Raw genomic sequence first — 27,777 nt, forward strand, 5'->3', positions numbered from 1 at the left:
CCATAGACATATGAAAAGATGTTCAACATCACAAACCATCAGAAAAATGCAAATTAAAACCACAATGAGATATCACCTCACACCTGTCAGAATGGCCATCATGAAGAAATTAACAAACAAGCTGGCAAGGGTGTGGCAGAAAGGGAACCCTAGTGCACTGTTTGTGGGAATGCAGACTGGTACAGCTACTGTAGAAAACACTATGGAATTTCCTCAAAAAATTAAAAATGGAACTGCTTTTTGACCCATTGATTCCACTGCTGGGAATATACCCTAAGAATCCCAAATCACCAATTCAAAAGAACTATGCACCCCAATGTTCGTAACAGCACAATTTACAATAGCCAAGTGCTTAAAACAGCCCAAGTGCCTATCGGTAAATGAATGGATTAAAAAAAAACTGTGGTACATTTACACAATGGAATACTACATAGCAGAAAGAAGGAAGGAGCTCTTACCCTTCGTGACAATATGGATGGAACTGGAGAATATTATGCTAAGTGAAATTAGCAAGGCGATGAAAGACAAATACCATATGATCTCACCTGTAAGAGGAAGCTAATGAACAAAAACAAACTAATGAGCACAATGGAACCAGAGGCAAAGAGACATGGAACGCTCTGACAGCAACCAGAGGGGAGGAGTGAGGGGGATACTGGTGGAAAGAAAGGGAAGGGACTAGACAAAGAACATGTATGAATGACCCACAGACATAGACAAATGGTGTAGGGATTGACTGTGGATCAGGGGGTAGGATGGGCAGAGGAGGGCAAAGAGGGAAAAATTGAGACAACTGTAATAGAATAATAATTAAAAGTGATGAAAAAGAGAAAGTAATGCAATTGTTTAAGGTAAAAAAAAAATCGGCAGCTTGTGTCTCCTAAGACAGTCTGCCAGTAGCTATATTTTTATACCAGCCACTGTCTTTTCTCTACCTATTTGGGGCAATGGGGCAGGGACCACAAGTGGACACAGAGTTTATTGAGTCACATTAAAGTGGGGAAGCAAGTTGCATAGGAAGCTGACTTTAGCACCTGTAGCTCTCAGCTGACTTCTTTATCAAAAGCAAAAGCTCACACAATTGTTTGATTGTCTCTGATGACGAATTCAGTAGGTTGTCAGGCAAAACCTAGTATGCTGGATATTCTGAATATGCTTCCCTAGGAGCTGCACTTCACTTTCAAATCCACACAACTACATTGATCTGAGGGGAAATTTTGAATTGAGTTCCTCCTTACTTTCCAGGCATCTGGATTGCCTCTTTAGTGTACACCTGATACTTGGCATATATACTTTCTAATTGTGTTAAAGATTTCAAGGTCAGAACAGTATGAATCCAGTATTATTTTAAGTTAGAAAGAGACTGATTCTAAGCTTCCACTAAGGCATTTTTTAGATAGATTTCAAAGATCAAAGCTTACAATAGAAGAGCTTAATATTTGGATTAGTCATATTCTCTGTTGAATTTTCATCAGTTCGGTAGAATGTAGGTCTTTCTAAATTTAGCATTGCATAAATTATTTATAATTATTTAGCCAATAACATTATAAGAATGTTCTTAATCCAAGGCCATGATTTTTTCCTGTTTCATATTTTTAATTCAATGTACATGAGTTTATAATATTTTTTCTACACTACATAATCCAGACTGCCTCTTGTGATTCCAAGGTGGCATATAATTTTTGTCAATTGTAGCTCATCACGAAAAATAATCTAATATGAACTACAAAGCATCACAACTTTGAAATTTCTCAGCTTTTTTTTTCTCTCTTAGATTTCAAAGGCAAGCCAGTCACCTTTGTTTTTAGTGTCTTTATAACATGTGACCAGTATGGTGTTCTTGATCAGGCACAGTCCAATAGCTATAACAGTTCACACTTATTTACCATACCAGTTAATTAGCTCCTGTGACAAAAGATCAAGAAGCTAAATGGTAGAATAGGAAAAGAAAGAATAGGTAAGAAACCAGAATATCTGTGTTTTAGAGCAGGCTTTTACAATGGCAGGTTGTAGGACTTTGAGCTGGTCTTGGCAAACTTGCTTGCATTATTTTTTTAATCTGTAAAATGATAAAATATTAGAGTAACTATTTTTTAATATCTGTTGGTCAAAGGCACAGTTATAGATGATAGGATTTTATGTAATTTTAGTATTTTAGTAATTTTGTACAAGAGGACTATGAAGTATAGGCATATGTTACAGGTGAGGTGCTAGCCAGGGATGTCAAACTCATTTTCACCGGGGTCACATTGGCCTCGCAGTTGCCTTCAAAGGGCTGACAATTGTGACTATGCCTTAAAAATTTAACTCATATTCAGAAGAAATAATGCCTAGGTTTAAAGCAAACCAGTAATAATCCTATTCAAATAACATGCTATGAACTCGAAGTCAATTCATGTATTGTTATTGTATTTCTGTCCATGGTGCATTGGAGTTTATAGGTACATTCATGTAAATGGCTCAGATAGTTTATTTAATGAACTATGTAAGGTTAAATAGGTATGTTCGTCTTTGCTCCATTGCTAATGTATTCCCTTTTCCATTCTCTTCTATGTACATAGTTTACATTGTTTGCCTGGGTCATATTCAAATTGTCCAGAGCTATCAAAACCATAATTTTCAGTTAATTCAATTGATCATGTGTCAGGGCCACAGAAAAACCATTGTTTAAAACACGGCACTGTAAAGGTACATGGCTAGTGGCTACTCTGATCTGAAAGTACAGTCAGAACAGAAAACCATGTCATTTGATTTAATTTCCTTTTATGAGTATATAAACTGACAAGTTCTTCACAAGTTTTCAGGGGACTTTTATTGCTTAAAATTTCCCACATACCCATTGTCCCTGAGGCCTCAAAGTAAAGTCTGACCACAGTTCAATAGGAACGCAACCTGGGCCAATATGCTTTACCCTTACATGCAGGCTTAAACTTCTGGTCTCTTTTTGAATTTTGAGTGGTATATGTGTGTGTGTTACACTGGCATGCTTCATTGCCTGTTTCTGTAATTGGAGGCATTACCAGGCAGTCCCTTTTCCTTCCTTGCAAGTATTGTAATTATTGTGAATTTAAGAGTAGGCCTAATGCCACTGTTGATTATAATGAGTATCAAATCTTTCCCAAGGAGAGAAAAAGGCTCAGAAAGAATGCTAGCAAACTTACCCTATCATAATTTGGGTTTTTGCTAAATGGAAACATATTTCATAGAAAGTGTTTTCTCTCTTTTATAGCCTGAGGAGCAGATGAATAGAGTCAATTTCTGCTTCTACATCTCATCGGTATTGCTCATTAAGCAGATTGTCTATATCTATTATTGAATTCAGGTTCCAAATAGATTCCTAGACCCATATATTATGCTTTTATTGAAAAACATAAACACAAACAAGAAAAGTCCAGACAGTGTCTAAGAAGATCTCCCACTGCCAGACTGGAAACTCGAGGATATGTACGGCGGCAACCTTCACTCTTACTTTGAGGATAAAAGCAGTCCAGATGGGGGCATGTGCAGTTTGGTGGGTTGGGAACAGGCTGAATCATTATGGATTTCATAGTTGTGTGCTTTTAATATGAATATAGGTAGCACATTTGATGTACCCCTTATAGGCTTGTTCCGGCAATTGATATGAAATAGTACTTGTTAAAATAAATTATTAAAAATGTTAAAAATTTTAACAAGTACCTACTATATTTTAGATATGCTATCAGGTGGTTTATATATGTTTTACTTATTCAGTCTGAGAGAAGTAAGTGTGAGGAGTCCCGATCATCTCTGCATTCTTCACCTGAATCACTATAATCGTGAGTCTCTATAGGAAGCAAAACCCCTCAAAATATCAAATTATTCACCAATGACCTAACCTATTATAAAGCCATCCCAGTCAACAAGCATCCTCCACTGACACACATGTGCTGTCACTGCATCAGGGTTTTTGTTGGCCAATCTTGAGTTGCAAATAGAGTATAAAACAGAGAGATCTGAAGGGGGCTCTTGAGAAAACTAATGAAAAGTGGCTCAAAGGTGAAAGATGTTAACGTCAAACGGGTCAAACCAGTCATGAAACAATGCATCTTTTATAGGATAATCATAAAATGATGTAAGAAATATCATAGCTGATTTTCTTTGTCCTAATAATGAGTGCATAGTTGCCATTATAATCTGCAGGTTGGTAGATATTAGAGCAAATAAACCCACTGCATACTCTTTAGTTTCAGAAAATGTCCCATTTAGACATTTTATTATTTATTTCAAATAATTTAATTCCCATTTTAAATAGATTCACTTTTAAGTGGCATTTCCTTGGCATGATTTTCCTCAGTTAATAAGGACTATTGTATACTTAATTTTATTTTACAGAAGAGCAAATTTATGCACAGAGGAGTTAAAATGCTTTCATGCACTCACAGCATCTACTCACTGTTAATTTGAGAGAATGGTTTTCACTTAGGGAATTTTGATGCCAAGTCCAGGTTTCTTTTCACTACACATCAATTATTTTTAAATTATCTTCTTTTAATACTCTATATTATATCATAATTTTAAATATCTTTTTTTTTATAGTGACCTCCACTATTTCCCCCATCACATGCAAGTTTACTATCGCCAAAACAGTTCCATCATGCTCCTGCCATTAGGGGGTCCCTTTTAGAAAAGTTATTGCTGAGGTAGAGTTTGGTTGACTTTTCCATCCAGTATGATGTTTAGAATACCAGGTAGTATCAGACTACTATCATTGGATGGCAGGCTTCCTTGTTATACCATCTGTAATCCATGTAGCCAGATTTTATATTTAAAACTTCAGGACTTGAGAAGGAGTATCTAATTTCAGGGGTACTTTCTCTGATTATTTAATTTATACAACTAAATATCCCTGACTTAAAAAGAAAAACACACACATTAAAGATGTTGAGTACCCCACAGAAATACCAGGGTTAGGAGTTACCTTTAAGATTCTTGTGCCTTTATTAGCAATTATTTTATTTTTTATTTTTAAGTATATTTTATTGATTATGCTATTACAGTTGTCCAAATTTTTTCTCCCCTTTATCCCCACTCTGCCCTGCATCCCTCACCCTCCAGCATCCCTGCCCCCCCTTAGTTCATGTCCATGGGTCCTACATATAAGTTCTTTGGCTTCTCCATTTCCTATACTATTCTTAACCTCCCCCTATCTATTTTATGCCTAACAATTATGCTTCTTAACTGAACTTTAATATTAGGCATTTAAATATAACAATGTACATCAAAATTTAGGGTTGTTATAGGCTTTTTGGTTTTAAAAATATATTGCTGGTAGTAATTGGCATTCTTTGAAAACCTTTGTGATTACATAGCAAAAGGTAGAGAAATCATATGGCTGTGCTTTCAGTGAATGGTTTCAACACTACATTATTTCAAAAAGTAATAGCATCATTTTTTCCTTGTTATATCCATTAGGCAGGTTCCCTCTGCCCCTATGTTCCGGAAGAGGATATCTATCACATTAGTGGAAATAAATAAAATATTTCTAAAATAATGGCTATCCATGTGCCATCAGTTCAAGAACAAGCTTGGAGTTATTTGATTATAATGAAATAGAGCTTCTATAGTTATGATAAAGACAATACTGAACTGTCATTATTCTTACAAAAACAGATTTTAGAACAAAATGCAATTATAATGACATTAAGGTAATGGATATTTAGGTCAAGTAAATAAACATAAAGATTATTATAATACTGAAGAGTATATACACAAGAATTAACATAAAATCTTAGGGCAAATGTGTTTGTATGGATGAGGTGATGTCCAACCTATATTATTTGATCTGAGTGGTGCTGGGGAGAACATCAATCCAAACACCCAAGGATGCAGAATGGGTAGATCCTATTCTTCACCAAACCCATGTTATCTATGACAAAACTTTACCATCACCCACAGTTTGTTATACCTTTTTGGTACTATCCTTGCTATTTTGACTGTATCTACACAGCATCCTGACTAATGTAGCTTCTGCTGGATCACAAGTTTCAGAGTTTGAATTCTATTCTGTAACTTAGAAGTTTTTTGACCTTAGAAAAGTGACTTAAACTCCCTTTGCCTCAGTTCCCTCATCTATAGGGAGTATAATAGAATTTTTCTCTAGGATTGTTATAAATATTGCCTAGTATATGGTACCTGCTTGATTATTGTACTGGCATCATTAAATTATTACACAGATAATGTCTCATACCAGATAATATCATGTAGCTAATTTATGAATACATGAATTAAACACATATTTAATTAGTGCTTAAAATTTATGAAACATCACTTTAGAGGTAGATGCCCAAACTTCAAGGAATTTAGAATTCAGTAGTTAGAACTTCCTGGTTGTCTTCAAGGGTCTTCTCAGAGGGCATTAGTTTGCCACCAAATCTATGATAATATTCTGGTGGCCAGTGAGATATATAGTGCACTGAAAGTGTGAGTCACCCTTGCTTGTCTCTCAACTTGAGAGCATCTGAGAATTGTTCCTACCCAGGGCCTGAATTTTACATAGAAGTGAAGTCATCACTAGCTTTCCAGTTCTTAGGATATGAATGCAGAACCTTCAGAATTGACTGAAAGACCCCACTTTTAGTAGCTTTACCAACATTGTCTCAACCTACTCTTTCCCTGACTGTCGCTGTTCCAGACACATTGGCTTTCTGTCAGGTCCTCAAACATGTTCTACTTCCTTTCATCTCATGACCTCCTCACATGCTCTTTCTTCTGCATGGGACACACTCTGTATATTATGTTTGGCTACACTACTTGTGATTTCTGCCTAAAGTTTAACTGCTCAAGAAATGTTTTCTGATTTCAACCCAGAATGGGATGCATCCCTACAACATTCTCTAATAGGACCCTTGATTTTTCCTTGAATATTTTATCAAAAATACAATTATATAATTAATCTATAACAACAATTAATCTATAATGGGAGAACATTATATCCACAGATAAATAGTAATGAAACTATATGCACATAATACCTTAGCAGTAAAAGAAGAGTAGAGAAAAGAGTGAGAGAGATATCAAGAGAAACACAGACACTTAAATTCCATCCACTATTCTACTTAATGGGTTTATGACCTAATGCCTCTAGGTATGGGTATGAGTTGACATGGGAGCCCTGCTCTTTCCTCAGTTATTCTTATTGACGAATTTTATTTCATTATGGAATACCAGAATTTTAACATGTGTTTTAAACATCATGGCTCCTTCCCATAAGGCAACAACTTTATCTTGTGCTCAGTGAAAAACAAATGTTTTAAACTCTAGGAAAATTAGCCATGTTGAAATAATTGAGAAAAACTATTGGAACCTTGTAGTAGAACTTTCCTAAGAGATTGTCTAGGGTGTTTTAGATGGTGTGTAATTTTTAACTTACTTGCTAATTTATAGTCTAACAGATAAAGAAGATGAAACTGTCTCTATTTTTAATATTTGTAATCCTGGCCTAAAATATAAGTTCTATGATGGCTGAAGGTATACCTGGCAATTCCATTGTTGTGTCCATAGCACACAGCAGGATGCCTGGGTGATACTACAGCTTAACAAATACATATTTGTTGAATGAATTAATATTCTGCTAATGTCTATAGAATCAGTTTATTAGGCAACAATACACGGCTTGAATTTTGGAACCCTGAAGAAGTAGAAGAGAGAATTTTAGATCCTAAGCATCATGCAGACCTTAGATAACCTGTCTCTGTAGAAACCTAAATCAAGATGGCAGGAAAATTGAAAGCTGGACATGACAAAGTTCAGTGTATTTTATTGAAGACTTGTGTATGTAAGGCAACATTTTGTCCTTTAATTCCCTTTCTAAACCAAAAGCTGACATCTTTCCTAACATTTTAGGTCGAATGAGCCGGACTCGATTTATCATGCTGCCAGCCCAAGGGGAAGGACGGCCATGCCCCCCAGAGCTTACTCAGCAGAAACCCTGCCCTGTGACCCCCTGCTACAGCTGGGTCCTCAGCAACTGGTCTGCATGTAAATTGGAGGTAGGTCATGTAATGATGCTTAGAGAAATGCTTCTCCATATGTCCAAAGCACTTGTCTGGTCAAACCTATGTGCTGAAGGAACAATTTTCACAGCAGCAGAGGCCTAGCACAATGTATATTTATGCAATGGAGTACAGGGGAAAATACAATAAAATGATTTAACCTCAAGCAGAGTTATACTGCTAGGAAAATACATAGCCATTCATCAGGCACTGGTTGTAATAAGTGGGGTCATAGGGACTGTCAATCTCCTTTGCATCTTCAAAAATTTTGTTATTTTCCTTGCTTGTTGGAAATATCAAAATATTATTTAATTAAGCAAAGCCCTGATGCTAAGGAAATGCACAGCTTGCTGTATACTATATTTCTTAAGGAGGCACATTTAGGCTTAGACACAGTCTTGCATTTGGGCAGAAAACCAAAAGCATATGAAAGTTATATTTTGACATTATTATATAAACCAAGGTTCCTATAATTTCCTCAATGATTACTTTTTTATTAGCCTGAAATATAAATTGCCTAGAAATAGCATAATATATCACATACCCAGAATTTTTGCTGGGTCAGCAAAGATCCTCCACTGCATTTTCTCCCTGGCTTACTGTATAAAAAAGTGCACATTGATTTTTTTCCCCTATTTTCTTACTTTACTAGTTTATCCTTCAGTTAATATTCCAAAGCTTACTATTATTAGGTAACAATAATTTTGACTGTACATTAAGAAATCTGCAGAGTATTCTCATGAAGATGTTTGGTACTCCTGTCAGATGACATTGTCTTGCAGCATTTTTGTCTGGCAGGGGCTAGATGCCCATGGACTGTGATAAATCCCAGAGGAACAAAGATGTGCTGTACATTTGTTCAGTCTCCTTTATACAGAAAGTAATGTAACCATGCTAAGTAATTCAATACTAACCTAACGGCTTTAAATACAGATTTTTTGTCTGCTAGTCTAAAATTTTCTTTCCTAAACCTTTAGCAGTTTCTAAATAAGGCTTTGGAATTACAATTAAGAAAATGAAAGGAATATTTCTCCTTATCATTGCAATAAAGGTTGACAGGGTAGAGAAAATAAGTTTGAAGAACTCAGCAACCCATTGCAGGGGAAGGGAGGAAAAAGAAATTTCGGAAGAAGGGAGAGAGGGAGGAGCAAGGAAGGGAGGGGGACTGACACACTCTGTGCTCCAGATCTTAGCAGGCATGCAGCTGTTACAAAACCTTACTAGTTCTTCCTACTTTCCATTCTGTCTTCTTAGGTTCAGGAGCCTTTCCTTAAAAAAAAAAAAGAAAAAAGAAAAATAGGCAAGTCTGCCATCTTGTCCCACAGGAACATGATGGGGAAATCCCAAATGTAATGTTTCATTTTGTTGTTACCTATTGAGATTTTGACAGAACCACAGGGGCAAGAGTGGTGGGTTGAAAACATTCACTGTAGCAGTATGGTGAGAAATGTGGGGTTATGGCATCTTCTAGCAACAGCCAGACCTGGAGGCCCTAGAGACCATAAGAGCAGATGTATACAGAAACTTCAGAGCTCCTCAGAATTCCAGATGAGGTTATTTCCACTAACTGACACATTCAGTTCCTCCCTGAGAATTTGGAATGGAATTAAAGCTGTTCAAAGGTACTGTATTCAGGAACTCTTCACTGCCACATTATCCCACCTTGTAGATAAAGCCAGTCATTCAGAAGCAAGAAAGAATAAAGAAGGTAACACAAAGAAAAGCAGAGGCAAAAAAGAAAAGGAATCATGATATTTGATTTGACTTTTTCCTGAATTCAAATTGCATTTCTGTTTTTCCAAAGCCTAATTGTGAACCCTTTGTGAGACAGAAAACACAGTATCTTTTTAGCAAGTTGCCTTTTCTTCAATTCATATGTAAGCTGAGGTTTCAGAATTACTGATAAAAATACATGTGGACCTTTGCACACAAGGGAAAACCATTTCTCTCACAACTGCACTTCTGCTTTTCCTTGTCCTATCATATCCTAAACCACCAAACGCGGGCATATAACCTGCTCATTCACTGAGGGTGGTGATGATATTGAAGTAGCTGATTGCCGTCAACAAGTATCAAACCATAATAAGAGAAGCTTGCATGGAGCACTGTTGAAATTTCAAGTCTGCCCTTATCTTACATGGAAAGAGATGAGCAAAGGGGAGTGTTTATCCTGCGTCTTTATTTTTTTCCCCCTCTTTCTTTCCAAGTTCCTCAGCGGATAACATGTGTCCATATGTACGTTGGTTGATCTGTTTTAGGAGCTCAGACTCTTGGGGTTTAGCAGGCCTAATTTTGATCAATGGTGTCCTGGTTCCTAGCTCTGCAATTTTTGCAAAGTTTCTAAACTCTCCAAGCCTATGTTTAAATCCTATGTAATGGGGGTAGTGATAGTACAAATTTTACTGGAGATTTTTGACAGATAGTAGACAATTCTTTTTTTTTATTGTTGTTCTAATACAGTTGTCCCCATTTTCCACCATTGCTCTCCCCTGCCCTGCCCATCCCCCACTCCCACAGTCAGTCCCCACCCTGTTGTCCATGTCCATACATCATTTATACCTGTTCCTTAACCAGACCCTTCCTGTTTTCCCCCCTATCCTCCCTCCCCTCTCCCCTCTACAATGCTTAGCATAGTACCTGGGAAAAAGAAGAGCTTATAAATTGTAATGGCTATTATAATTTTAATTAAAATTATAATTATGATTATTAGCACCATCTGCCTATCCACATCTGCTGATGCTAATTAAGAGTGTACAAAAAGTCCATTAATGATCTTGCCAGTGGGGAGTTACTGAGAGAAGCCTCGGTGTTGACAATGTTGCTCTAAAAAGCCAGGCTCTGTTTTCAGGCCCAAGTGTATAAAGTCTTGGGAGTGAAAGTGAGCAAATGTTTGCTTTATGAGTGAAATTATCATTCTGATGCTGATTCATCTTCATATGTGGCTGCTGTCATCCAAGGTATGAGAGATTAAGGTTGAATATGGATACAGACTAAGAGCATGTTATAGTTTGTCTAGGTTTTTAAAGTGACCCCTGATATAGACTTGTTTCCTACCATTTCCTTATACTCCATCTCCTGGAATGTCAAACAAAACTTGAGTCAATTACATGTCCTGTTTCTGAGGTTCCAGATGGCAGTGTTTTCAAATTTCATGCATGCTGCTGGGTCTTCAGACTCTTCTCTCCAAGTACACAAAGTGTGATACTCTATAGCAAAATATACACCCTAGACAATTCGTAGATCCAGTATATAGAATAATAAGTTATAAGAGAAAATCTTCCCCTAATAGTAAGTTTAACTTACACTAGTTATTTGCTACTTCATGGAGTAAACATTTACTGCAGCATTTGCTTTGAATGAACCTACTGTAAACTGATTTTAAACCTCCATTTATCTTCAAAATAAAAGTACTTAGACTCAAAATTAAGGTGCATTTTTTGCCAATTTCACAACAGCTGTAAAAATTATTAGAGCAAATATGGGGTATTGATAAATCAAGTGTGGAAATTGCCATCTTGAATAAATAAATTATAGTTCTTGTTAAAACATCTCTAGAAGAGGATGTGATGGTCCTGGTTACTGTGCCTACTCAGATTCTGGAGGCTTCAAGTTCCTACAATTTGGACCTCCTCCAAGTTGCACCTTTTCTTTTGGCGAATGTGCCTTTGAATCCTGACTTTGTCACATAAAGAATTTTTCTCAGCGGCCATTGCGTACCACCCTGCCCCTCCAGTGGTCCATCTACACACTGCCCTTGACACAAAGTAGCTGCTGCCACTGTATCTTGACCTGGCTGGTGCCCAGCAGACCCATCAGCCCTGATCATCTGTTCCATGTCCCAGAATACTGTCCCGACTGCTTTAGCTGACCACCTGAAATGTTTTTACTCCTGCCACTGCAAGAGCCACAGTAGCTCCAAGGCCAAGGCAATGCAGTTTCTGAGTCCAGTGGTGGAGAGGAATACGGAGGTGAAATCCAGTGTCCCAGTGCAGAGCACAGTTACCACACTGTTTCCTAATAATGGATTGATGGGTTATAGCACATAGCATTCCTGGCTGCAGGAACAGAGATGCAAAGGCTTGTGCACTTCTCCTTCTCTTTCCCCGCCCCCTCTCCTTCTCACCCTCCCCCTTCAACCATACCAACAGTAGTCAAAAAAGCTCTAGGTCCTCCACCAGCTTCTGGACTTAATGGAAACTGAGTAGCACACCTTGGAAGCACAGGGCAGTTAATACTCCCTGGGGTGATGGTTGATCAATAAGAAGTGGATCCAGGGAGGAGCTGGCACTTAAATGCCTCTCCCTTCTTCCTGCCTCAGCCCCTCATGGATGGTACTGAGGCACAGAGATACCACACGGCCTGTCTGAAAGATGTTAGGTGATCAAGAAAGCAACTGTGTTAACTTTGAAGTTGAGGCCAGCTTAGTAACTACCTTATACGTGCTTTCCTTCTGTTCCTGATTCTTTTCTTGTACACTCAGTCTTGCAAGGAGGGAGTTTACCTCCCCATCAGAAAAGCTTGCCTGAGGTTCTGTTTTTTAAGGTATTTACACAAAAACAGAGCTATCATCTAAAGTTATCAAAACAGCCAATGGACTTCTTTTTGAAGTATGAACACCTGACTAAAACTGAAGAAAGAACACTCATTTCATGAATATCTGGCCAAAATGTGGAGTAGGAAACCTTCATCAGGCAAATGCTTAGGCCAGGTAACCAACCAGTAAGGGCCTTTCAATCTAAGCCTCTGTTTCTGAGAGACATTGTACAATATGCTTTTCTAACTGCCAAGAATAATCTGAGTGATATCTGTAAATATCTTCAAAAAATATTGTTCATCACAAAATGCATGCTGGGAAATCAACTCATGGCAATACAGAAAATAGAGAAAATCAGTATTGTACTGGAAACCCCAGCCTAATCCATATGAGAAAGTGCTGAGTTCCCTCTGGGGGAAAACAAGCAAAGTAAAAAAGAAACATATGCTCTGTGGCTGTGCATGTTCTTTAGGGAGAGTGATTATAGTTTAGGCCATTTTATCACATGCACCTGGACAAATTATGTATTGTTTTTTTCTTTTTCCATCAGTTCTGGCTGAGTTCCAAAATGAATGGTCATATTCTGAGAACAGAAATTTCATGGCATAAATTTGAATTTTTCTTCAGCTTCTCTATTAGCTCTTGAAGAATTGCTTAGTGATACTTTATTGTTAACAGTTGAAAGGGAACTCCCAAGAGGAGGAACCTGCTGAAATATACAACTAGGAGAATTTGTGTTTTGGGGTTTTTGGGTTTTGGGGGGTTTTTTTGTTTTGTTTTGTTTTTATACAAGAGGTAGCAGGAGCCAAAGCTCTAAGATACTAATTACTTGGGTAATTCTGACAGTGTCCTTTCCTCTCACAGGGTGGGGACTGTGGGGAAGGAGTCCAGATCCGCAGCCTTTCCTGTGTGGTCCACAATGGTTCAGCTTCTGCTTCTGCTGTACATGTAGACGACACACAATGTAAAGGAATGCCCCTTCAGGATGCCATCCTGAAACAGCTATGTTCTGTGCCTTGCCCAGGTATGCAGTTTTAAACAATTGGGAGTGCCTTCAATGGTGATATTATTTACTTGATCTTATTTACTTACCTACTTATGTTGCAGAAAATAACTCACACTGGGGGGAGATGGTGAAGTATGATCCTTTATTATGTGCATGGGCTCAGAGGGGTTAAATTTCCAAATCCTGAGCAATGAGCTTTGTTCTCCCAGGATTTAAATAGCCCCAGGCTTCCTGCCTATTTGGTGAAGCAAAATTACAGAAGCTAAATGCGGGAGTTAGGGAGTTAGTTAGGGAGTCAAGTCTGGTTACCATATATGGGGGACAAAGGAACAAGGCACTGGGAATTTTTACAGATGTTACAGAGAGCAGTTTATCAATGAAGCTACAGAGCACAGAAGCTTATCATGGAGCTTTTCTTTTCCTGCCACACTTATTTATTTATCTTTTTTTTGAAGCTCTATCTCATCAAAATGGAACTTTTCAGCTAACTTTAACTCATTTTTAATTGTGGTTATAACTTTGGAATGTACACATAGCTTCAATGGAGATAGTGTAGGCCAGAGGGGAAAAAAACACTGGACGTGGAAATGTAAGAGCTAAGTTAGAATCCTGTCTCTCACTTCTCTGGGGGTTTACCTGGGACATAGAAAATGCGTTAATAATACCTGACCTGACAACACCTAGCACACTGACTAGCACTCAAAAAATGTTGACTGAATCCCTGAGTGGATGAACCTCTGGGGAATGGCATGGTTGAGACAAGTAAGGCTGTCTGTTCATGAAAGCACTCCCAAATTGTCATGTTCTATGTAATTGTGAAGGTCATTAATAGTCACATAAAATGTATGGGTTTATTTTAATTCTACAGTATACGGCATAAGCTAAAGGTAGCTTAATATATCTTTATAGTATGGCATGTAAAATACATGTGCATGTATATAAACACATATACATACCTATGTACATATATACACAGAAGTTTGTGCATATATTTAGCTTATTAAATTCAACATTCTTTAAACTCAAAGTTATTCACTTCAATGACCAACTTATTCTCTTTATATTGTTTCTCTGAACATCAATTTTATGTTATGCTGCCTCTTGAAAACTTAGTTACTTTAACCTTTACATTTTCCTTTTTAAAATGTTTATTATCACTAACAGACACAGAGTGTTCTCTAAATATGACTATGATTTGAAGCAAAATAATGCCAGTCTAATTTTGGCAGTTTCTTCCTAACCTATATTGAATCATAAAGTAATTAGTCATTTTTAGTACTTTATAATTGGAAAATTGGTCAAGGTACAGTGCGTGGTACCCGAACCCACCCCATCACTGCGCTGCCACCACCACAAATCTCACTGTGAACCTGTTTGCGTAAATGTTGTCAAGTGCCAGCTTCCATGTTTTTTCCCCTGCTTTGCACAATCGCCCAGGAGACTGCCATTTAACGGAATGGTCAGAGTGGAGCCCATGTGAATTAACCTGCATTGATGGAAGAAGCTTCGAGACAATGGGCCGCCAATCTAGGTCAAGGACATTTATAATCCAGTCTTTTGAAAACCAAGACAGCTGCCCCCAGCAGGTTCTAGAAACACGTCCTTGTACAGGTACCAAGAGCACTTTTCAATTCTCAGCTTTGATTGATTAAGCTTCTTCTTTTTTAATGTCAGGTATAATAGCACTGCTGTTATCTTATTTCCTTGCAGGAGGCAAATGTTATCACTACACATGGAAAGCAAGTCTTTGGAACAATAATGAACGGACTGTATGGTGCCAACGTTCAGATGGCATTAATGTCACAGGTATTTCTACCTAAGGTTCATGTGGATACTTCCAAAACATTTGAGTGTTACTGTTTGAGAGGAGAATTAGCTGACAAATTATAAGAATGGAAAGACTGGACAGATAACCTTAGATGATCTTCTTGTCAAATATTCATTAGACCTTTGCATCTCAGAAAGCAAACAATTCTATATGAAGACCCGTAATATACCAGATAAGTTAAAGAAATAGGCTGAAACACAATTAAATTCTCTTAAATATTATGATCTGGAACAAAGACTGAAAAAGACAGATGCTATCTTAAAACAATGGTCTCTAACATTTTAAATCATGTACTTTCTTAGTAAAAAGTGTTTCAGGGCTTATTTCAACATGCCATATTATATGCTTACATATTATGATTCATACAGAAGTTAAAATTAAAAGGGTTTATAGGATATATAACAGTTTAATACATTATATTTGTTAATGCAGCAAAAAAAATTTGCTGCACATTATAGATGCTTATATTCATTCTCTGCAAGCTTAGTTTTTAAAGACAGTGACAGCCATGATTATTATTTAATATCGACATGTAGACTGAGGGAAGTGTTCCACATTCCTGACAATGGATATGATTTGATCTACAAGCAACCTTAATTATTTTAAAGGGTATTTTTATGCCTTCTTATCAGAGGTTATTAAATTACCATTGTTGTTACTTAGTACTAGCCTGACAACTTACTGTAGGGAGAATTTCTGTTCTTCTATAGGAATAGGATTGTCAGTTCTGCCTTTTCCTTGTATATTTGCTTTTGCATTGTTGGTATTCCCTTTAATCCATAGTTTACTCATACAATAATTTATTTGAAGCTACCTGTACATTTTATAAGTTATTATTAAAACTTTTGTAAATCAACTGGACCGGGAACATGGAAAGCACCACACATACTCTGCCACATGCTGAGGGATAAAGTGGTGTGGGCTGCACTTTCCCATTCTCTGCACAGGGCGTTTCATGCACAAAGTACATGCAGACACCTGGTGCAGCAGCTCAGGTTGCTGAGTGTTCTTGGAGCTTAATTTCATTTCTAAAATGTAAGCAAAAATGCTGTATAAACTATGTAAATTCAAATATTTTCTTCTCGGTTCTTACAAGATCCCCTCCTGCAGGGGTCTACATACTGCACTTTGGACATTGCTGGTTTAAAAAGTGAAAAAAAAAAACACCCTCTGAACACAATTGGTAGCAACAGAACTGTGGTTATTGCCACTTACGCCTGAAATTAATAATTTCACACCAAAGTGCTAAGTCTGGAGTATGGTTTTTTTTTAAAAAAAATTGTGTGGATTATTTTCTAAGTAATTTAGGTAGGGATTTAGGTAGGGACTAAGTAGGGATTTAGCTGCTTCATTCTTAGGAAAAGTGTGGATTTGACGGACATAGCCCAAAGCTTTTTAATAGCTATAAAATCAAACTATAACTGGTTGGTGATTATAGTAAGGCAAAGGCTACAGTATAAATGCAACCAATATTATAAATCAAGTTTAAATACTGCCCTTGAATAGTATGCAAGGCCTTTGCTTAGTACTCAGAATGTAGGAGGGCAAGACTACCATGTAAGTGATTTTCAGGTTACAGAAGCATGCATTACTCCATTCCCTTACTCAAAATCATTTAATGAGTTCTGTGCCAACTACTGTGTCAACTGTATGATTGTTCCTCCTGGAGCCTGTACATTTGCTCTCAACAATATGTGTGGGGGTCTGAGGGGGTGTGTGTGTGTGTATGTGTGCCTGTATCCTGACTGAAATGTTTTAAAATGTTACCAAAGTGCTTGATATTCTGGGCCCATAAATTGATTAGTGTCCTTCTTTTAGCATTTGGTTATTGGGAATCGACCTAGTGTCTAGTTGGTATATTCCAGAATTGGAGAAATATATATGTAGAATAAGTCTCAAACAGATGTATTTTATTCTCCTGAACTTAAATTGAGATTTCACGAAGTCTTTTACTGATACTGGCAGTAAAGACTGTCCCCTCAAGCATAGCCGTATGATAGAACCACACTGCCAGTGAACAGGTGTAAAAAATCTGCTATAAATAGCTACTGTTCACAGAGCCTCCCATTTCAATCCATCCTGGAATAATCAATAAAATAAGACTGGGCCACAAGTCAGCCCATGGATTTATTAAAAAAAAAAAAACACTGTTACAAAGTGGCCCATGTCAGCAAGGGAAAATATGTTTTTAATATTAATCATAGAAAAATCTGCAAATGATGGTGGGATTTCCTTTGTAGGAGGCTGCTCCCTTCGGGCACGTCCGGCTGCCATTCGTCAGTGTAACCCAGCCTGCAGAAAACCTTTCTCCTACTGTACACAGGTAAGTCGTGTGCTGGAGACTTCTGTAAGTATTTTAATTGCTGTGTTGTGCATACTCTGTTGGATGTTTTCCAGTCTGTGAGAGTCAGGCAGCAGTTCCATGTGCCCACGATACCATCTAGAGGCATCTGTAGGAGTAATGACAACTAGCCAGCACGTTTTTGCAGGGACATGTGTTACAGCAAGCAGTCTTTTTTTCTATAAATCTGTCTATAGGCAAATCTGTTTTTCAGATATCTCATTTATATTAGCTCTAGTTGTCAATAAATATTCTCTACTGATTTATTCTTTGATTCTTAGTCTTTCATCTACCTAAATTATTTTGAAAGTTATTATAAATACATCTTCATATTTGCTAAATATTATTTAGCAAAATTGATTTTAAATACTATAGTGTAAGTTTTTATTTTTTGTTGCTTTAATTTAATTTTTATGGTCTATGCTGTTACAGTTGTTCCCACTTTTCTCCTTTTTCCCACCTCCTCCCAGCTCCTCTCTCTCCCCACCCCAAGCCAGTCCCTATATTGTTGTCTGCATCATGGGTTGTGCATAAATGTTCTTTGGTGTGTAGTTCAAGTAAAATAAATTCCTATATATAAAAATTATATATGTATACATACACACATAAATTTTTAGAGCATTTTCCTTTTCCCTGTTTTCCCATACCTCCTATCTACCTATCTACCAAATGTTCAGGAAATAATGCAAAATGCACATTGTATTCTAATCAATGGCACTCATAACCTGCAATGCATATATAATTTTTAAAGAGATGTGCCATATTGCTCAAACAGGTTTCTGCTCATACACATGTACCCTTGGTGAAGTTTTCTTTTTTCTCCCCTTGGGCTGCCCTCTTGGAGTGCAGAACCAAGCCTACAAGCAAAGAGGTAGTACAGACCAGCTATTGATTGATGGTAGCAGATGAGAAAGGCATTCAGCAACTGGGGCAGCAACAGAGCTCAAAGAGCACATATCTCAAAAAAAGATATGTACATAATTCCATTCCTTTGCTTCTCACTGCTGAGGGCAGGTTGGAGTCAGTGGCCAGGAATCTGAAACAGCTAATGGGAAAAATTGAGGATAATTTGATTAAATGCCTTAAACATCTCTATGATAGAAAAAAAAACAGTTAGTTAGTACCCTCTATTGACAAATTATAATTTCATGTTTGGAAGATATAAGAATGGTAAACCACTAGAAAAAGCTGATGATTTATTTACCAGTTAACTTTAGAATTCAGAAAGATGAAGTCATTGGATTTTCATCTTTTTGGCAAGTCTGTTGCTAAAAAAATCAAACTTGTCATGACATATGCAGATATTAAGTGATTCCAATAAATTGGTCATCTGCACAATTCAATGTGTAACCACAAAAGTATTTTTGTATGCTGTAGGGTGGAGTTTGTGGTTGTGAGAAAGGCTACACAGAGATAATGAGATCGAATGGTTTTCTGGATTATTGCATGAAAGTACCGGGCTCGGAGGACAAAAAGGCTCATGTGAAAAACCTTGCTGGGAAAAGCAGACCTGTGAATTCAAAAATTCATGATATGTTTAAAGGATGGTCTCTTCAACCCCTTGATCCAGGTATGTTTCAGTTATGTGTTAAGAAATGTAAATTTTTGTGTGGGGGGTTAGGGTTCATGTAGAGACCGATGTTCGAGACTGAAAGAATGGAGGACAGGAAGGAAAGAAAACAAAGGAAGAGGCAATATGATCCCTTTTAAATGTAAAATTTTTCATGGATTGTTTAGGATAAGTCTGTCAACCCCAGTCTAAGAGACACTGAAGTAATCAAAATAGTAACCTTTAAAAATACCTTTTAATTGTAAATGATCTTTGCAACAGTGTATGTTTTTACAACTGTAAATGTGTGTATGTAATTAAGTTAAAATAAAAAATTGGAACAGATCCTCAGGAACATGAAAGTACCTAAGGAAATGTCCAGGGACCCTGTCTGGTTTGAGAAACACAGGTGAAACAGCAGAGAGCGTCAGCTGCAAAGGCAGACAGACCTTGTGGACATCATGGCTCAGCATGTGCCTGTTTTGTGACTGACCATAATTTCTTCATCTCTCTGGGCCTGCCTCCTCATCTGTGAGATCAGTTTAGAGGCACCTACCCTGCAGGACTGCCTTGAGTATTAGCACAGTGTCAGGCCTGCAGGGCTCAGGGATTTGTGGTTATTAAGGACAGGAATGAACATTTACTATTTTTGTATATCCCACGGTTCCATGCTGGCTATATTGCATGAATCTTCTCATTATGTTCTTGCAACCTAATGAGATGCTTTTATTCTCATCTTAGAGATTAGGAGTCTGAAACTGCCCATGCAAATTAATTTTAGGAAAGTCACACTACTAGTAAGTAACAGCCAGCTTTGAAAGGCAGGTCATTAAGGCCCTTACATAGCTCTGGTCTCTGCTTCCCACCTTGTAAAGCAGGTAGAAAGTGAAAGCGAGATACTCTGCCTATCACATACTCCTTTTCTAAAAAACAAAATGCTACTAATGGCTGAGCAAAGTGGCATGACTGAGGGGGCAGGGAGAGGGAAGTTAGAGACAAAACTCAAGCAAAATATACCCTGGAAACTTTTCTTCCAGATCCTAGACCTTTGCTGGACCAAAAATGCCTTGACGATATGCTTAAGTTAAGCAAAAACCAGAACCCAGCCCAAAGACCCCCTAGATCACCAATTTTGAAGGATGACTATAATATCTTAATTCACTTTTGATTTCGCCATATGCCTGGACATGCCACAGATGTTTAAAAACATCCATGTTGTGATTGAGTTAATCAGTTTATTTAACTTTAAAAGGTACATGATATAAAATGTAGCCAGGCTCCCCTTTTGCTTATAGACCATATTTCAGAAGAGAATTGGGGTGAAATTCCAGGGAAATGAGTCTTCAGGTCCACAAGTGAGGTCCTTAACCTTGTGGGGTCTCATTAAAGCATGAATAGTATGTATGTTAATATATATTCATATATAAACTATTGTCTATGTATGTATGTATGTATGTATGTACGTAAGCATATATATAATACAGAGAGTCTGGCACAAATGATGCCCCCTTTTTGTTACAGAATATTTTATTACAAAATCATGAGCATGTGATTCTGTAACATAACACTATCACACTCAAGCACACCATATGACATTTTAGGTGAAATATTCAAATTAAAACTATAAATTATTACACCCAGATTATTACCCTATCAACCACACTCAAGCAGGTAAGCAGGTGTTACTTCTGCCAGACCCTGTATATTTAGTCAGGGTAGAGGGTATAACTTGTAGTGTTTTCATGATGAGAATGTAAATTCAATCAACCTCTAGGAGGGCATCTATGCAATACACAATGACCTATCAAGCACTGTGACCTAAAATTTCTGTCCCAACCATTCATCATACCAATATATACATACATACTGAAATAAGCATGTAAATGCTCTTCATTCCATGATCACTTGTTGTATCACAAATGAGTGGAAACAACATAAATGTGTATAAATAGAACAATGAAAAACAAAATGATACAATTATGTAATATATATCATAGATATATTAAAAGTAAAATAGACTTATGAGCTAGAACAAAAATATTTCTAACATATATTTTAAGTGAAAATAAGTCCAAATCAAAGGGAATGATATGCATCATCCATGTCTTTTAAAAGCTGTGTGTGTGTTGGTGTGTACAAACTCATACCTGTGTTTGTGGAAACAACTGGGAAATGTTCACAGGGAGATGGGTAACTGATGGCCCCTGGGTGGGAGACTGAGAGAGGGTGGCAGGACAACTTATTTTTCACCACGTATCTTTTTTTATAGTTGAAATTGGGTCCTATCCATTATGTTATTATAAAAAGTTATACTAATTCCTTTTGTTTAAGTAACATAATTAAAGGTCATGGACCACATACCTCTCCATTGGGGATTTAAAAGCACTGGATTCTCCCAATACTTCAGCTCTGTCAGGCATAGGGGTAATAAAAGTAACAGTGCATGTTCACTCACTCAGGGGAGCCTTTTTAAGATTATCATTGTAAAAGAGTCAGACTGGGGGATTTCATCATTAGTGTCTGAACAAGGTTAGAATCAGAGCTTTGTAAACAGATTTTTGACCACAGAAAGTTATCGTTACTATCTTGAAACCTCAATCTAAAACTTGATTGAGGCTTGAAAGTGTCTTGTAAGCAAAAACTATTGTAAACAGTCATTATATAACTGAATGTAATTACACCTTGATTCCAAAGAAGTGTTGTTTACCACAGATTTTAATTATTTTTCACCCTACAGAAACATTTAGAATAGGATACTAATATCGGTGTCTTAGACCTGCAGTTACGTTCATATAGTATAATGAACTGTCAAGGTGTGTATATCTTTCAGAAAGGAATACAGCTTCTTGCAGTACAATTCTGTTTAGTTAACTATATGCTCATGTAAAATAGAGCAATAGAGCAAAAGACACTAGTTTCAGAAACAAGTCAATATCTACCATATATAGAAAAACATGCAGGCACTCAAGTTAAACCTTATATAGAAGTCACAAAATTGATCAGACTATTTGGTTAATCTATTTTCTTTTAATCCTGGCAAATATCAAATAAAAATATATTTGTACACATAATAGTTATAATTTTACAGTACTTTGGCAAATAGATGAGCTTATTTGGTCATGAGGTTTTTGTTCACTCAACATCATTCAGAAAGCAAAGTCACCAAAAATGGTCACAGTAATTTTCTTTGCATGCAGGATTGTTTCATAATAATAATAATTTATTTTCTTGGTCTATTTATGTGATCAAGATGGTTTACAATACTTTTGTGTCACATGTACCAGAAAATATACACATGAAAATAAATTCACAAGAGCTTGCCAGTTAGATTTTATGAAGTAATGATTGTCGGTGTTGAAATTTCCCATAGACTAACATTTTACATTTGATAATTGTCAAAATTAGGTATTTCTGTTTATGACTTATGCAAGACTCAGAATTCAGATGAAAAATAAAGATGTTGTATGCTAAGCTTATTGTTTTATCTCTATTTTAAACAGATGGCCGAGTAAAAATTTGGGTTTATGGTGTTTCAGGTGGTGGTTTTCTTATCATGATTTTCCTAGTATTTACTTCCTACCTTGTTTGGTAAGTACTGATTATTAGTTTGTACTCCATGTTTTTGTGGGTATCATGTTATACTAAAAGGAGTTAGGACCATTGACCACTATAAAGGACACTTGAACCCACAAATAAATGGCAAAATTATTGAATAATTGGAATGAGAGATCACTATCTTTACTATCCTCATTTGAAATAACATTCTTTTATTTCATTTTCAGATAACATCAGAAGGGACATGAGACCAATCATGGTTAGAACTTTTGTATTTTAGCCTTGACTTATATGAGCGCTTTTCAGCTTGGCAATTGTTTCTGTGGGTGGCCATCTCCTGGCACTACAGGGAACTGATACCTGGGTCCCAGGCCCAGACTTTTCTAATTCAATGGATCTTATGTGTGGCCAGGTTGTCTAGGTGTTTAATAGTGTCCCAACTAATTTTAATGTTCAGCCAAAGCTGAGAACTATTACTCTAGGTAATTCTAGTTCTTAAGCTTTTTTCTTAAAATTTTCTCTTTTTACCAGTTAGGTTGGTTCAAACAACTTGTTGGTACATTGTAATTATAGATCCAAGTGTTTATCTCCATCAACCAGCTATTCAAGAAAATTTGATTGTCAATTCCAGGAACTCCATTTTGTAAGTGATTAGTTCCTGAAAATTTATTATTCTCAGAAAGGATGATTAGATTTTGTACAGAATATATTTTAGTTGATGAGCTTCTGTTGAAACTAGACAAAAGTAAATACATTTGAATGTTTTCAAGTATGCTGAGAATATTTTATTAACTTCCTAAGCAGAATTTTCAAAGGATTTTTTTATTCTCATGAGATCAAAGTGTTACTTTACTTTTTTCTCCCTTAAAATTTTCACCCAAGTTTTAATCTCAGTTTAAATCCAGCCTTGTGTTATACAGCCTTAAATTCAGTTTCCAATGCTAAATAGGTTCTTAAACCTTTGCTCTTGGTCAGCAAAAGTTAGTGAAGCAAACAAGATGACTTCAATGTGTTTTCTACCACCTACAGTGATTGAAATTGAATCTCTAGAAACTGGCTTACCATTCACCTTATTTTACCTTCAGCAGGGTTGTAGTAAAAAGTAACACCTTAAGTTAGTCATTCATGCTTTAATCAAATGATTTAACCATTTTTAATATCTGAATTGCCTAGATTCTGCTTTACTGAAAAAGCTAGGAGGTTGAAAGCCTTATGTGAAGTTCAGAGGGATAAGAAGCATCCACCACCAGAAAAGATTAGGAAAAGAGGAGAGTTTTAAATTGCAACAAAGGACATGAAGTTTGACAGATGAGAAACTGCTCTTCAAACAATGGTCTAATACATTAGGATAATCAGAAAACCTATTGGTCTTTTGTGGAGGATACTGGCCAGCAGTATCCATCTCAGCTGCGGATGTTCATCGAAACATGCTAAAAATATACACAGAGACAACCAGGTCCTGTGGGGGAATAGGAACAGAAGGGCCACTCCTCACATGGGGAGCACCTTGGCCACCCTCTCTCCTTGGCCACCCTCTCTCCTGGGTGCCATGACCACTCTCTCTCTGGTGGGGAGAGCACCTCATTCCCCTCCAGAGAGGCTTTTTATTGGTTTCAATGAATAAGAATTCAGGTAAAAGCTCCTTACTCATTGCTAGGAAGTAAGGATCAAACAATAGGTAACAAGGAAGTCTGAGGGCCTATTTTGAGTCAGGGTCAAAGAGCTGTAAAACTTTGAGAAACAAACTTCTTCCCTGGACCCTTATGATTAAACTGAGAGCATTCTAAACAAAGCAGGTTTCACAGGATTTTATATATTCTTTCTTAGGCCTGATCACCCGGGGAACCCACTCTTTTCAGCACAGAGCTGCACCACCCTGTCATTGTTTCAGGCTTAGGTGGAGCAAGGGAACTAAGGAAACCAAGAGATAAGGAGATTTTCTCCCAGACGAGGAGGACTCAGGCTAAGACACAGCTGAGGAGCGAGGGTCCATCACCCCCTTCTGCTGTAGCCCCCAAAGTCCTTTCTTGGGGGCCTCCCACGTGATCATGCCTGTCATAGGTCATTCCCCCCTTGGGGAATCTTACCTGTCATTGGCTAACCAACCAAGCATTGGGGTTCAGTTATAAATGAAGCAGCAGAAGCAGCGCTTCTGCAAGGGAGATAAACTTTTGTCTCCTTGCTGGCTTAGGGTCCAAGGCCACTCCCTCAGCCTTGGTGGGGATTACAGCTTCTGATACCAGGCAGGGCAGTTCCCAACAGTCTTTAAAAACTTGAATATATTCTATTTGTTAATAGCCACATCCCTAATTCCAGGCTCTTATGGCTCCCACATTCCTTGAATATATAAGAAATCTAAAATTAACATTTAGTATCAGTAATGTTTATAAACTCTGCCTTTTTATGTTTCTCCATTCCCTCCAACTTGAAACCATGTTAATCTTAATCATTCCTTTGATTACAAGTGTTTACTGAGGCCCTGCCTCCCTGACTATAAGCTCTGGGGATTAATCAGGTACAACACCAAATTCTGATAACAAATAATTTTCTAGAGGTGTTTAATATTAAAAATCAATAGAATTTTCCTCACTTTTCAGTGACCAAGTTACATAAATATTTTTGTACATTACTTCTCATATCTATTTTTGTTCGGCCTCAGTGCCTGGTTTATTGATCAATCCCTCTTTGGGAAGTAACACAATGTCTCCATATTTGGACTCATAACAAATGCTTCCTTCTCCAGTCTGCAGCCAGATTAGTTTTCCTTAACCTTAATGAGGTGACTCGCCCCTCCCTACCCAGACACCAACCAAGACTCCCCATTGACAGCAAAATGAAAGTTGTGTTTTGCCTGCCCAGCTAGTCAACTAAAGTCTTCCACAGTCTAAGCCCAAACAACTCTTTCAACTCCAGCTTCCACCATTAGCCTATGCCTGGAAAAGTCTGGTGGGTTGTATTGTCCCAGATATATTTAAGTCCTCATTTTATCATTGAAAAAAATTTAAAAACAAAATATTACTTTATTGAGAAACTTCATCTTATTTTGATAACATATTCAATAGTCCATTTTATCCTCTAATATTTAACCAATTTGCTTAGTTATACCTTCCCATCAATAGTCCTCTACTATATATGATTTCATTTTTATTAAAAAATAACCTATTTTCATAATAGTTTTATTCAAAGTTTGCATCTATCTTTCATATCTGTCACTTAATCATTACTGTAGTCTCCCATCCTATAAATTCAGTTTTTCAAGCCTATCATATTTGTTTCTATCCATTAAAAAAACAACTTTATGCATTATAAAGGTAGCTCTTCACAATACAAAGATTTATAGGGGTTGAATATAAGGCTAAAATGTCTTTGTGCAGGATAATTTTGGGGAGAGAAGTAACCTTATTTAGAGCACTTAGGATGGACCTTCTAATTTTACAATGAGGCTTCTGCTTCCGTGGTTTGCTCCTTATATCCTGTTCATCTAGAATGAATTTTTCATCACTAGCTACTGGCATTCAACCATTTCTTCCCAGTAAAACTCAAATGCCAACACTTCCTTATCACACAATCTAGAATAACTTGTCCATGCCTCCTCCCCTGTGTCATTTACTCCATTCTGGTATTGTAGCTATTTGTATAAGTATATCCTCCTCCTCTATCAAACCCCAAGAACTTTATGGGAGGGAGGGCAAGAGGTAAATGGCTACATTTTACTGATATATCTGATAAATGTGTAATGAACAAATAAAAACATGAGTATATAAGTAAAACATATAATGTACTACTCATTATTTTTAGAGACAAAGGTCAGGGAAAATGTCAAATATTTATATGTGAAGCAAAATACTTTACATGGATTGCTTTATTCAGTCCTCATGACAAGCTAATGATATGTTGCTTTTATCATTCTTACTTTAAATAGAGAGTAAGTGATCCACAGAAAAGTTAAATAATACACCTAACGTCATCAGCCTGGTAACATCTACTCCAGGTTTTCCTAACCCCAGAGCATGTGCTCTTTCCATTGGTCTTCCAGTCTCCATCATTTATTTCCATTTTTGTAATTTCCAAACTCCTTTAGACGGAATACAGTGTCTACTGTGTCCATGTTTTTTAGAGGCTCTTTAGTTTTTCATGTAAATTAAGCTACAGACCTAGGAAGAGGTCTAACTGATATCAAAACACATAGTATATAACTTTGAGCTGCCTATGAGCTTCCAAAAGAATCCAAATAGATATTATCACAGCATATACTTCTATTAAGTAGCTTGCAAAAGAGTTACAGGAGGATAGTTTGGGAGATTTTACATTTTCTCCCCCAAATAAAAGGCTTAAGACAAGACAACTGCTATAATATGCCAAGTCTCGGGTATCCACTTTAGATGAAAATAATTTATAATAAAATTTGGAAATGCTTTTGATAAAATATAGAAAAATAGTTTTCTTAAAAACTTCATTCAAATACTATTCTGTACCTCTGCCATTACTGTTGGAAGTTTTTGAAATATTGCTGATGTTACAGCTTTTCTGGCAATAAAGATCCATGAGGCAATTAATGGGGATAACCACTAGGTGAGCTTGTAGTTAATCTAGACATAATGCCTGGAAGTTACTCCAGATAATGACATCCATTCTACCTTGCTCAGCACAACTCAATAAATGGGCTCTTATTCTGCTGAAGTTTGAGAGTGGTGCCCCTACTTCCAGAGGGTCAGCCCTCAGGAATAACTGCCTAAACAAAAGACAGTTTCTGGCTTTCATCAAAGTATTTAATCTCCACTGGCCTGGTGATGAGTCCCTGTGGCTTGAATCCAACATTGCTAAGAGCTAGCAGCTTGCCTGTCAGTTCATAATGAACTCACTTTTCTGGCTGAATGGGTTTATACTTTGCTAAGATGCAAATGATTGTGGAAGAGGTCACTTTATAATGTGTCCCTCAATGATCTCTCATA

The 27,777-nt window shown here is 37.0% G+C and overlaps 1 protein-coding gene across 3 annotated transcripts in view; it reads left to right on the forward strand.

Moving 5' to 3' along the window:
* The window catches only part of THSD7B (thrombospondin type 1 domain containing 7B), a 903,223-nt gene that overhangs the window by 865,305 nt on the left and 10,141 nt on the right, over positions 1-27,777 (forward strand). For 2 of the 3 annotated variants that reach the window (XM_036023677.1, XM_028509548.2), the window contains 7 exons: positions 7,864-8,009; positions 13,411-13,570; positions 14,990-15,163; positions 15,263-15,358; positions 17,621-17,703; positions 19,099-19,291; positions 22,771-22,858. In XM_036023677.1, coding sequence (XP_035879570.1) covers positions 7,864-8,009; positions 13,411-13,570; positions 14,990-15,163; positions 15,263-15,358; positions 17,621-17,703; positions 19,099-19,291; positions 22,771-22,858 — 940 coding nt within the window. The remainder of the gene's footprint in view (positions 1-7,863; positions 8,010-13,410; positions 13,571-14,989; positions 15,164-15,262; positions 15,359-17,620; positions 17,704-19,098; positions 19,292-22,770; positions 22,859-27,777) is intronic. The other variant, XM_036023678.1, reaches the window with a different exon arrangement.

Source organism: Phyllostomus discolor, chromosome 4 (genome assembly GCF_004126475.2).
Source record: "Phyllostomus discolor isolate MPI-MPIP mPhyDis1 chromosome 4, mPhyDis1.pri.v3, whole genome shotgun sequence".
Taxonomy (NCBI): domain Eukaryota; kingdom Metazoa; phylum Chordata; class Mammalia; order Chiroptera; family Phyllostomidae; genus Phyllostomus; species Phyllostomus discolor.